This window comes from Bombina bombina, chromosome 6 (assembly GCF_027579735.1).
Source record: "Bombina bombina isolate aBomBom1 chromosome 6, aBomBom1.pri, whole genome shotgun sequence".
Taxonomy (NCBI): domain Eukaryota; kingdom Metazoa; phylum Chordata; class Amphibia; order Anura; family Bombinatoridae; genus Bombina; species Bombina bombina.
The window spans coordinates 643898398-643912101 of NC_069504.1; the positions used below are offsets into that span (position 1 = coordinate 643898398).

At 44.0% G+C, this 13704-nt stretch overlaps 1 protein-coding gene across 1 annotated transcript in view; it reads right to left on the bottom strand.

Annotated features, from left to right (window-relative positions):
* Positions 1–13704, bottom strand: part of FANCI (FA complementation group I) — a 763169-nt gene that overhangs the window by 337482 nt on the left and 411983 nt on the right. Inside the window, exon 25 of the mRNA XM_053719357.1 lies at positions 6170–6238. Coding sequence (XP_053575332.1) covers positions 6170–6238 — 69 coding nt within the window. The remainder of the gene's footprint in view (positions 1–6169; positions 6239–13704) is intronic.

Consider the following 13704-nt stretch of genomic DNA (forward strand, 5'->3'; position numbering starts at 1 on the left):
CGGAACCCCTTGAAGAACTGAAAGAACTAAATTTAGACTCCAAGGAGGAGTCATGGGTCTGTAAACAGGCTTGATTCTAACCAAAGCCTGAACAAAAGCTTGTACATCTGGCAAAGCTGCCAGTCGTTTGTGCAACAAGACGGATAATGCAGAAATCTGTCCTTTTAGAGAACTAGCTGACAATCCTTTATCCAAACCTTCTTGGAGAAAGGAGAGAATCTTTGGAATTTGAAAACCCACGCTTGGATAAAATCAAGCGTTCAATTTCCAAGCAGTCAGCTGCAGAGAAACTAGATTGGGATGTTCGAATGGACCTTGTACTAGAAGGTCCTGTCTCAAAGGTAGCTTCCATGGTGGAGCCAATGACATATTCACCAGGTCTGCATACCAAGTCCTGCGTGGCCACGCAGGAGCTATCAGAATCACAGAGGCCTTTGATCCTGGCTATGAGCCTGGGGAGGAGAGGAAACGGTGGAAACACATATGCTAGGTTGAACGACCAAGGCGCCACTAATGCATCCACTAGAGTCGCCTTGGGATCCCTGGATCTGGACCCGTAGCAAGGAATCTTGAAGTTCTGACGGGACGCCATTAGATCCATGTCTGGAATGCCCCATAATTGGGTTAACTGAGCAAAGACCTCCGGATGGAGTTCCCACTCCCCCGGATGGAAAGTCTGACGACTCAAATAGTCCGCCTCCCAGTTGTCTATTCCTGGGATGTGAATAGCAGATAGATGGCAGGAGTGATTCTCTGCCCATTGGATTATCTTGGTTACTTCCTTCATCGCTAGGGAACTCTTTGTTCCCCCCTGATGATTGATGTACGCAACATTCGTTATGTTGTCCGACTGAAATCTTATGAACCTGGCTTCCGCTAGCTGAGGCCAAGCCAGGAGCGCATTGAATATAGCTCTTAGTTCCAAAATGTTTATCGGGAGAAGCGACTCTTCCCGCGACCATAGGCCCTGAGCTTTCAGAGAGTCCCAGACCGCGCCCCACCCCAAGAGGCTGGCGTCGGTCGTGACGATGACCCACTCCGGTCTGCGGAAACTCATTCCCTGAGACAGGTGATCCTGGGTCAACCACCAGAGAAGTGAGTCCCTGGTTACCTGGTCTACTTGAATTTGGGGAGACAAGTCTGTATAGTCCCCATTTCACTGATTGAGCATGCACAGCTGTAATGGTCTTAGATGAATTCGAGCAAAAGGAACCACATCCATTGCTGCGACCATTAGTCCTATTACTTCCATGCATTGAGCTATGGAGGGTTGAGGAATAGAGTGAAGAACTCGACAAGCTTTTAGAAGCTTTGTCTTTCTGACGTCTGTGAGAAAGATCTTCATTTCCACAGAATCTATTATTGTTCCCAGAAAAGGAACCCTTGTGGACGGTGACAGTGAACTTTTTTCTATGTTCACTTTCCACCCGTGAGATCTGAGAAAAGCCAACACAATGTCTGTATGAGCCCTCGCTTTGGAAAGAGACGACGCTTGGATTAGGATGTCGTCTAGATAAGGTGCTACAGCGATGCCCCTCGGTCTTAGGACCGCTAGAAGGGACCCTAGCACCTTTGTGAAAATTCTGGGAGCGGTGGCTAAACCGAATGGAAGAGCCACAAACTGGTAATGTTTGTCCAGAAAGGCGAACTTCAGGAACTGATGATGAGATTTGTGGATTGGGATATGCAGATACGCATCCTTCAGATCCACGGTAGTCAAAAATTGACCCTGCTGGATTGTTGGTAAGATTGTCCGAATGGTTTCCATCTTGAAGGATGGAACTCTGAGGAACTTGTTTAATATCTTTAAATCCAGAATTGGCCTGAAAGTTCCCTCTTTTTTGGGAACCAGAAACAGGTTTGAGTAAAACCCTAGACCTTGTTCCCCGGAGGGGACTGGGTTTATCACTCCCATCTTTGATAGGTCTCTTACACAATGTAAGAATGCCTGTTTCTTTATCTGGTCTGAAGATAAGCGAGACAGGTGGAACCTTCCCTTTGGAGGAAGTCCCTTGAATTCTAACAGGTATCCCTTGGAAACTATCTCTAGTGCCCAGGGATCCAGAACATCTCTTGCCCAAGCCTGAGCGAAGAGAGATAGTCTGCCCCCTACCAGATCCGGTCCCGGATCGGGGGCTACCCCTTCATGCTGTCTTGGTAGCAGCAGCAGGTTTCTTGGTTTGTTTACCCTTGTTCCAGCCTTGCATGGGCTTCCAAGCGGGTTTGGGCTGGGCCGCGTTACCTTCTTGTCTAGCGGCAGTGGACTTATTAGCCGATCCGTTCCTGAAATTGCGAAAGGAACGAAAATTAGACTTGTTCTTAGCCTTAAAAGGCCTATCCTATGGGAGGGCATGGCCCTTACCCCCAGTGATGTCTGAAATAATTTCCTTCAATTCCGGCCCAAAAAGGGTCTTACCCTTGAAAGGAATATTCAGTAACTTAGTCTTGGACGACACGTCTGCCGACCAGGATTTTAGCCAAAGCGCCCTCCGCGCTACTATAGCAAAACCTGAGTTTTTCGCCGCCAATTTTGTTATTTGAAAGGCGGCATCCAATATAAAGGAATTAGCTAACTTTAATGCGTGAATTCTGCCCATGACTTCTTCATAGGAAGTCTCTTTCTGGAGCGACCTTTCTAGTTCTTCGAACCAAAAGGACGTCGCTGAAGTGACAGTAATAACACACGTAGCTGGTTGGAGGATGAACCCTTGCTGAACAAAAATCTTTTTAAGCAATCCTTCCAATTTTTTATTCATAGGATCTTTGAAAGCACAGCTGTCCTCTATAGGAATAGTTGTGCGCTTCGCTAGTGTTGAAACAGCTCCCTCAACCTTCGGGACCGTTTGCCATGCGTCCCTTCTAGGGTCTACTATGGGAAACATTTTCTTAAATATAGGAGGTGGGGCAAAGGGTACACCTGGCTTCTCCCACTCCTTTTCCACTATGTTCGCTACCCTCTTAGGTATTGGAAAAGCGTCGTCGTGCACTGGGACCTCTAAAAATGTGTCCAATTTGCACAACTTCTCTGGTACTACCATGGATTCACAGTCATCCAGAGTAGCTAATACCTCCTTAAGCAAAGCGCGGAGATGTTCTAGCTTAAACTTAAATGCCACTAGATCAGGTTCTGCCTGTTGAGAAACTTTTCCTGAGTCTGAAATTTCACCCTCAGACAGCCCTTCCCTCACAGCCAATTCCGATTGATGTGAGGGTAAAATAGATAAGGCATTGTCAGTGTCTGATTGTTCATCCTTTTTATCTGTATTTAAAACTGAACAATCACGCTTTCTCTGAAAAACTGGCAGTTTGGATAAAAGATTTGCTATAGAATTATCCACTACTGCTGATAATTGTTGCATAGAAATAAGCACTGGCGCGCTAGGTGTCGCCTGCGCGGGCAAAGCTGGTGTAGACACAGAAGGAGAGGATGTAGAGCTATCCCCACTACCTTCATTAGATAAATCATCTTGGGCAACATTATGAAAAATAACAGAGCCGTCCTGATTTTGTTTGGACACTATGGCGCAATTATCACAAACACTCGAAGGGGGAACCACATTTGTCTCTATACACACAGAACATAGGTTATCTGATGGAACAGACATGTTAAACAGATTTAGGCAGGCAAACAATGCAATAAAAACGATTTTAAACAAAAACGTTACTGTCTCTTTAAATAATAAAATGACACATTTATTTCTGAATGTTCAAAAAACTATGAAGGCAATATCCGATTTTTCTGAAATTTGGACCCCAGTGTCTTAATGCTTAGAAAGTATTGCACAGCAAATATGGAGACTCTAGCTCTTAAAACAAGCAAACCGGAGCTAATTGTTGGATTTAACCTCTTTTACACACCACAATCCCAGCTACAGCCTTGCTGCAGCTTTTTACCTTCCTTAGGGGGTCACCATTCACAGAAAAAGGCCTTTTGGAGTCACTTTCTGAACCACAGGACCCTCTCACATGAATCTGCATGCTGAAATTCAACTGCACAGCTGAAGTGCCAAAATGAGGCTTCCTCCCTCAGCACACTAGAGTGAAGGGGCCTTTCTGACTAGATTTAGGTGTCTAAAACAAGCCAGATCAATAAAAAACGTTCCCAAGTGTATGTGAGCTTATAAAATATTTCAAATGGTATAATATTGTAATAAAAACCAATCGATTTAGCCCCTAACAGTGTCTACCAGCATAAAAAACAAAAAGGGGAAGCCTGTTATCTTTTTTGCTGAGGTGAAAGAAAAATGGCTTACCGTTTCCCCTGAGGGGAAAAATGACTGTCATCTAGCATTAGCCTGTGTTGTTAGAAGGAGACTAGTCATACCTGAAGCAGATGAGTCTGCAAACTGTTACCCCCAACTGAAGTTCTCTTGTTTCAACAGTCCTGCGTGGTAACAGTAATGGATTTTAGTTACTTGTGCTAAAATCATAGCCCTCTTAAACAGAAATCTTCATCACTTTTCTGTTATAGAGTAAATAGTACAAGCCAGCACTATTTTAAAATAACAAACTCTTGATAGAAGAATAAAAAACTACAACTAACACCACAAACTCCTCGCCATCCCCGTGGTAGATGCTACTTGTTCAGAGCGGCAAGGAGAATGACTGGGGGGCGGAGCCAGAGGGGGAGCTATATGGACAGCTCTTGCTGTGTGCTCTCCTTGCCTTTCCCTGTGGGGGAGAACATTTCCCACAAGTAATGGATGACGCCGTGGACCGGACACACCAACGTTGGAGAAAAAGGCATACACAAACTGCAAAACAGGTTAAAATTGCTTCAAAAATTCTGAAATTTTAACAGTGTACCCACTAAGCTTTATAAGGATTGCACCACAAGTAAAAAAGCAATAGACCTCCAAATGAAAAAAACGGATTGATAAGTGTCTAAAACCGGTTAAAAACCCCTAAAGCATCTTGTCACAGCTCTGCTGTGGCCCTACCTGCCCATAGGAAGCGATAATATGGGGTTTAAAGCTTCAATTAGTCCCTCAGAAGACTCTCAGGACCTCAGGAGAAGTTGCTTGCTGCTTGTAAATGTAGGCCCCGCCCACCTCACTCAATGTTGCTGGGGCCTACACAAAACTAACAAACCCTGCCTGAAAGCCATGTGGGTTATAAACAACCCCAAAGAACCCTCAAGCAAATGTCCCATAAAACAGAAAATGTTACTCCCAGACACAAAAACGTTTGTCCCAAACTCACATAACAAACTGGGTGCCCACAAAAAATTTACCCTTTATGCAAGCTAGTAAAAACCTCTGCTAACACTAGGATTACTGCTTCCCCTTCCCCTAATGGGGACACTGTCAGCATTTCTGAGTTAACACAGTCTCTGCAGAAAATATGACTGAACATACCTGATTGCTGTATAGCAAGAAACCGTTCCTCACACTGAAGTTTTCCTGTACTCCTCAGCTCATGTGGGAACAGCAGTGGACCTTAGTTACAAATGCTAAGATCATCATCCTCCAGGCAGAAATCTTAATCTATGTCCTGCCTGAGAGTAAATAGTACAACACTGGTACCATTTAAAAATGACAAACACTTGATTGAAGATAAAATAAAACTGACAGTTTAACACCTCTTCGCTTTACTCTTCCTGCTTAGAGCCAGCAAAGAGAATGACTGGGGGGTGGAGTTAAGGGGGGAGCTATATAGACAGATCTGCTGTGGTGCTCTCTTTGCTACTTCCTGTCAGGAAGGACAATATCCCACAAGTTAGGATGAATCCGTGGACTCGGTACATCTTGCAAAAGAAATTGCATGCTCTATCTGAATCATGAACATTCATTTTAAATTTACTGTCCCTTTATAACAACTAATATTAAATATTTAAAAAAAAAATGAAGTTTACGTGGAATGGATATCTGGTTTACTTGCATTGAAAGTAAACAGAGAATTGTTGCATGTGTTGTATGAGTGATTATGGGTAGAGCAAATCTGCTATTCCTGGTTACTTAAATTCTGCTTTCAGTGAGTACATTTATAGTTAACCTCTTCTTTTTTCTCTGTAATTTTATTTTCACCATGGTGTAAATGCAGAGGGGAATATACTTTTATTTATTAATACATTTAATAATATTTATGCAAATGTGTGCATTGCCCTTTTATAGAGAATAAGACAAATTTGCCTTTTTTATCAAATATAGGTTGCCAGCACAATACTTACTGTGACAGTAGGAGCTGCAGTCTTCTGATTAACAATGGCAAAATGTGATTGCTTCTCCACTTCTATATCCTATGTGAAAGCATTATAAGACAAATATTGACTGTTAAAATCATGGTTAAGTTGTTTTTGGTTATCTTTACACTGTCTAACTATTCCACATCAATAAACATCTCGCAACACACTGTACTGAAATATCCTGCAGGTGACTCTGGGATCAAAATGCTTAGAGCACTCAATGCAGTAGAATTTCATAATTAACATAATTAAGTACATAATAAAAATACAATGCAATAGCACTTACTCTGAATTTCAAATAAGCAGTAGATTTATTTCCGACAAATTTATTTTTTTCTCCCATTTTCCAGCCCCCTATATCATGTGACAGACATCAGCCAATCACAGACTAGTATACGTATACTGTGTGAGCTTGTGCACATGCTCAGTAGGATATTGTTCCCCATAAAGTATGAATATAAAAAGGCTGTGCAAAATTTGATAATGGAAGTAAAATGAAAAGTGTCTTAAAACTGCATGTTCTATCTGAATCATAAAAGTTTATTTTGGCTTGAGTGTTCCTTTAAATCTTTCTCTAAAACCATTCTATGAGTAATGGACAAATTGCCCTCTAGACAAGTATTAAAATATTGCACTCTATATAAACACCAAAACATACCAGCTGCTATCTAAAACAAACACACACACATTAAGCACTGTAAATGTGCTAAGCTGCAATACAAATTCCAATGGATAATTTAGACAAATAATAATACCACACAAAATGTATTTGTGTTTATTGTTGGTGGTTATCCAGTAAAGAGTAAATATTTTATCAAACAATAAAAAACAATCTTATAAAAACAAATAAGATTCCAGGGATATCGGGTAAAAACAGCTACAATACAGCAGTGTTTTCTAACATGCCCCTTCCCCAGTTTTAGTAGCTGTGAATGTGGCCAGACAATACTGTATTTTAGCTGCTCCTTCATGATATACAAAAATATGTAATGCCCAGAAACAGCTGCCTCAAGGGCTTCCCTACCAATAGCTGCTTCAGAAGAAGCAAAAACAGAAAAATAGGAAAATTTAGTAAAAGTATGTAAGGAAGACCAAGTAGCTGCATTGCAAATTTATTATAATGCCCAGGAAGTAGCAACCAATCCAGTAGAAAGAGCAGTAATACTTTTAGGAGGAGACTGACCCGCACCCAAGTAAGCTTTATGAATCAAAAGCTTCAACCAAGAGGCTAATGAAACGGCAGTAGCTTTCTGACCCTTTCTGGAACCAGAAAAATTAACAAACAAGCTAGAAGATTGTAAAAAATCCTTAGTGGCCTGTAAATAGAATCAAATTATGGAGAAGCCTATCCTTAGAATTATTTAGATCAGGACAAAAGAATGCTGATTGATATTGTTAGAAGAAACCACCTGAGGCAAAAAACTAATTATGCTTACCTAATAATTTTCTTTTTTTCTTACGGGAGTCAACAGCTGCATTCATTACTTTTGGGAAATACAGAACCTGGCCACCAGTAGGAGGCAAAGACACCCCAGCCAAAGGCTTAAATACCACCCCCACTTCCCTCATCCCCCAGTTATTCTGCTAAGGGAACAAGGAACAGTAGGAGAAATATCAGGGTGAAAAAAGGTGTCAGAAGAACAAAAAAGAAAAAAAGAAAAATTACTGCCGCCTCAGAAAAAATTCGGGCGGGAGCTGTTGACTCTTCCCGTCAGAAGAAAAAAAAATTATCAGGCAAGCATAATTTATGTTTTTCTTCTTAAACGGGAAGCGTCCACAGCTGCATTCATTACTTTTGGGAAACAATACCCAAGCTAGAGGACACTGAATGCAAACAAAGGGTGGGTACAAAAAAGGCGGCTTCTTCGAAAGGTACCACAGCCTGAAATTACTCGATACCCAACAAAAAACTACAAACAACAAGGGAAAAAAACAGAAGCCCGGGTACCCACTCATCAGTCACATAACCTGCAAAGCCGTGCTAGAGACCACTCATACCCAGAGATTGCTGAGCAAAAAGGCTTCCGAGGAGTCAGCCCTGCAACACTCAACTCCCACAAAAAATATTCTTGACCTAACAAAAAAAAAAACTATCACCCTTTGAGAGGTAGAAAAGAGGAACCCAAAAGAGGTCTGAAGGACCATCCAACACAGGCTCAAGTCAAACTGGTAAAAAATCCCTATCTACCCCCCAAGAGGGAGAATAGAGGACCCCATGAGATATCCAAAGGACCAAATCAAACAGAGCAAACCGAGGTTGCCACAGGACCACTGTCCAGGAAACAAACTCCCTAGAAGGACAAGGACCAGAATATAAGTCCATAGTCAGGAGACAACATCACTAGGATGACCGGAAGGCCACCCTCATAATCCTGACACAGCACCATACCAACTATGGTGTTCCAGAAACCCACAAGTTCCCCCTTCCAACCTAGACAAGTCAAAACCCGTCAGGCTAGACAAGCATATACAAGCAAAGACATAAAACCTGTCCTAGTATCTTAAAAAGGGCTCTCCAAGAAGGCACAGAGCCACCTGAGAGAAAAACTCGTGATGACTAAACACCAGGCAGCAAGCTGTCCTAAGCCATCGTGGGACTCATCCCACTGAGAAGTGCCGAAAAATCTTGACAACAGCTCCCGAACAGAAAGTTCCAGAATCCAAGGACCGATCCATCCGGCCAGCAGCCGCCAGTAGAGAGATGGGCACTAAGAGTCCCCCCCATCAAAAGGGAGGACAGAGTCAATAAAAGTACACGGTCCATACTGCAAAAAGCAGAATGTTCCCCGGCCTTCCTTCCATGATAACGGTCCCAGCCCAAAGGCTAGTGAAGAACCGAAGACAAGAGTCTCAGACCCTTGAAAGAAAAAGGATGGATCTACGAGGAATCAAAACCCCAGAGTAGAACTCTGACCGCTACTAAAAAAAAAACTGGCATGCTACCCTGCACCATGACAGGAACCTCATGCTCGGGTCCAAGGACCCCTACACTGCAGCCTTCCATGAAGAAGGAATACTCTACAAGGAAGATATCACTCTCACCCACAATAAGATTGACGGATAGTATCCGAAACTCTAAAGACCATGGTATGATAAGGGGCAGTTCTTATCTTGAGAAGACGACAGCATCCAGAGATCCTTGCAGGATCGGACTCCCGACAGCCTCTCAGCTCCTGGTAGAAAAGCAGGGTGACCCCTGCACTCCACGTACTAGAGCAATCGAAAACACTGAGAAAAGGAAGAAGGGCATGCCCGCACTTCAAGAAAAAATTAACCAACCCAAGACGGGAGGGAAACATCGCCAGCACAAAAGGAATGCAACAAGGCTACAAAAATCGTCATCCGGAAGATACCGCAAGTGAAGATGCAAATCGTTGACTACTCAGAAACTAGACCACCGGAAATCAATCACATCTCCAGACTCCAAAGGACTGGAAACCTACGGTTCCGAATCCCCAGGGACCCTAGGAACCACAATGACGTCTGAAAAAGTCGATCACACATCCCAAGCAATATTGCCAGAAAAAAAACAACGTATATCGGAGCTCACAACCTTCCTACCAGAAGGGTTGTATCTATGCCCCAGGCCCCATACTTCGTAGTAGGATCCGAGTCCGGAGTCCACAACACTAGGCCATAATAGCCATTTTTAGATCCGACAGGATAATCAGCGCCACGAGGGTGACATGAACCCAAAAAACAGTAGGCAGCGCCCGACCAGTACCTGCCTGGTGCAAGAACAGTCCAGTAACCGTCTAAGGTACAAAAAAAAAATCAACCGAAAGGTTCGATAATATGAACTAGAAAACATAACCTCGGTCTTAACTAAAGTGCGCCACTTTTAGCCTGAATCAGAGTATCTATAACTGACTCAGAGAACCCACGCTTTGATAGAATTAAGCGTTCAATCTCCAAGCAGTCAGACGTAGAGAAACTAAATTTGGATGCTTGAACGGTCCCTGTATTAGAAGATCCTGCCTCATTGGCAGTGACCATGGTGGGACAGATGACATGTCCACTAGGTCTGCATACCAAGTCCTGCGTGGCCACGCAGGCGCTATCAGAATCACCGAAGCCTTCTCCTGCTTGATTCTGGCAACCAGACGCGGGAGGAGAGGAAACGGTGGAAAAACATAAGCCAGATTGAAGGACCAAGGCGCTGATAGAGCATCTATCAATACCGCCTTGGGATCCCGGGACCTGGACCCGTAGAGAGGAAGTTTGGTGTTCTGACGGGACGCCATCAGATCCAACTCTGGGGTGCCCCATAGCTGAGTCAGCTGGGCAAATACCTCCGGGTGAAGTTCCCACTCCCCCGGGTGAAAAGTCTGACGACTTAGAAAATCCGCCTCCCAGTTGTCTACTCCTGGGATGTGAATTGCTGAGAGATGGCAGGAGTGATCCTCCGCCCACCTGATTATTTTGGTTACTTCCGTCATCGCTAGGGAACTCTTTGTTCCCCCCTTATGATTGACGTAAGCTACAGTTGTGATGTTGTCCGACTGAAATCTGATGAATTTGGCCGCCGCTAGTTGAGGCCATGCCTGAAGAGCGTTGAATATCGCCCTCAGTCCCAGAATGTTTATCGGGAGAAGAGTTTCTTCCCGAGACCATAAGCCCTGAGCTTTCAGGGAGTCACAGACCGCACCCCAGCCTAACAGACTGGCGTCGGTCGTTACGATGATCCACTCTGGCCTGCGGAAACATATTCCTTGAGACAGGTGATCCTGAGACAACCACCAGAGAAGAGAATCTCTGGTCTCCTGGTCCAAGTGAATTTGAGGAGACAAATCTGCATAATCCCCATTACACTGTTTGAGCATGCATAGTTGCAGTGGTCTGAGGTGTATCCGAGCAAAAGGGACTATGTCCATTGCCGCAACCATTAGTCCGATTGTCTCCATGCACTGAGCCACAGATGGCCGAGGAATGGAATAAAGAGCTCGGCAAGTAGTTAAGACTTTTAGCTTTCTGACCTCCGTCAGAAATATTTTCATTTCTACCGAGTCTATCAGGGTTCCTAGGAATGGAACTCTTGTGAGGGGGGAGAGAGAACTCTTTTTGATGTTCACCTTCCACCCGTGAGACCTCAGAAAGGCCAATACAATCTCCGTGTGAGACTTGGTTCTTTGGAAAGTTGACGCCTGAATTAAGATGTCGTCTAGGTAAGGCGCCACTGCTATGCCCCGCGGTCTTAGAACCACCAGGAGGGACCCTAGCACCTTTGTGAAAATTCTGGGAGCAGTGGCCAACCCGAAAGGAAGAGCCACAAACTGAAAATGCTTGTCCAGAAAGGCGAACCTGAGAAACTGGTGATGATCTTTGTGGATAGGAATGTGCAGATACGCATCCTTTAGATCCACGGTAGTCATATATTGACCCTCCTGGATCATTGGTAAGATTGTCCGAATGGTCTCCATCTTGAATGATGGGACTCCGAGGAATTTGTTTAGAATTTTGTATTCCAGGATTGGTCTGAAAGTTCCTTCTTTTTTGGGAACCACAAACAGGTTTGAGTAAAACCCCAGTCCTTGTTCTGCAATTGGAACTGGGTGGATCACTCCCATTGTATGTAGATCTTCTACACAGTGTAAAAACGCCTCTTTCTTTGTCTGATCTGTAGACAGACGAGAAATGTGGAACCTTCCCCTTGGAGGAGAGTCCTTGAATTCTAGAAGGTATCCCTGGGCTACAATCTCTAATGCCCAAGGATCGTGTACATCTCTTGCCCAGGCCTGAGCGAAGAGAGAGAGTCTGCCCCCTACTAGATCCGGTCCCGGATCGGGGGCTACCCCTTCATGCTGTCTTGGTGGCAGCTGCAGGCTTTTTGGCCTGTTTACCCTTATTCCAGCCCTGGTAAGGTTTCCAGTTTGCCTTGGGCTGTGAAGAGTTACCCTCTTGCTTTGCAGCCGGAGAGGATGAAGCGGGGCCGTTCCTGAAATTGCGAAAGGAACGAAAATTAGCTTTGTTCTTTGTTTTAAAGGCTTTGTCCTGAGGGAGAGCATGGCCTTTTCCCCCGGTGATATCTGAAATAATCTCTTTCAATTCAGGCCCGAATAGGGTCTTCCCTTTGAAAGGAATGTTCAAAAGCTTGGATTTAGACGACACATCGGCCGACCAGGACTTTAGCCATAGCCCCCTGCGCGCCAAAATGGCGAAACCTGAATTTTTCGCCGCTAACTTAGCTATTTGGAAAGCGGCGTCAGTGATAAAAGAATTAGCTAGCTTAGAGCCTTAATTCTATCCATAATTTCCTCATATGAGGTCTCCGTCTGGAGCGAGTCTTCCAGCGCCTCAAACCAGAAAGCAACTGCAGTAGTTACAGGAATAATGCAGGCAATAGGTTGGAGAAGAAAACCTTGTTGAACAAAAATTTTCTTAAGTAAACCCTCCAATTTTTTATCCATAGGGTCTTTAAAAGCACAACTGTCTTCAATTGGTATGGTTGTGCGTTTAGCTAGTGTAGAAACAGCCCCCTCCACCTTAGGGACCGTCTGCCACGAGTCCCGCATGGGGTCAGATATGGGGAACATTTTCTTAAAAACAGGAGGGGGAACAAAAGGGACACTGGCCTATCCCACTCCCTAGTAACGATATCCGCAATCCTCTTAGGGACCGGAAACGCATCCGTGTAAACAGGGACCTCTAGGTACTTGTCCATTTTACACAATTTCTCTGGGATCACCAAAGGGTCACAGTCATCCAGAGTAGCTAATACCTCCCTAAGTAAAACACGGAGGTGTTCTAGTTTAAATTTAAAAGCCAATGCATCTGAATCTGCCTGGGGAGGAACCCTTCCTGAATCAGAGACTTCTCCCTCAGACATCAAATCCCTCGCTCCCACTTCAGAGCGTTGTGATGGTATATAGGATACGGCTACCAAAGCGTCAGAATGCTCATAATCTGTTCTTAAAACGGAGCTATCACGCTTTGCAGGTAACACGGGCAGTTTAGATAAGAAGGCTGTAAGAGAATTATCCATGACTGCCGCTAAGTCTTGTAATGTAAAAGGGTTAGACGCACTAGAGGTACTAGGCGTCGCTTGCGCGGGCGTAACTGGTTGTGACACTTGGGGAGAGGCAGACGGGCTACCCTCGTTACCTTCAGTCTGAGAATCATCTTGGGCCACATTCTTAAGTGCAACAATATGATCTTTAAAGTGTATAGACATATCAGTACAAGTGGGACACATTCTGAGAGGGGGTTCCACCATGGCTTCTAAACACATTGAACAAGGATTTTCCTTAGTGTCAGACATGTTTAACAGACTAGTAGAGTACACAAACAGACTTGGAATCACTTTAATCAAATAAAAAACACAATTTGAAAAAAACGTTACTGTGCCTTTAAGAGATAAAAAGAGCACACAATTTTACAAAACGGTGAAAAATGCATATCAGTACAAGTGGGACACATTCTGAGAGGGGGTTCCACCATGGCTTCTAAACACATTGAACAAGGATTTTCCTTAGTGTCAGACATGTTTAACAGACTAGTAGAGTACACAAACAGACTTGGAA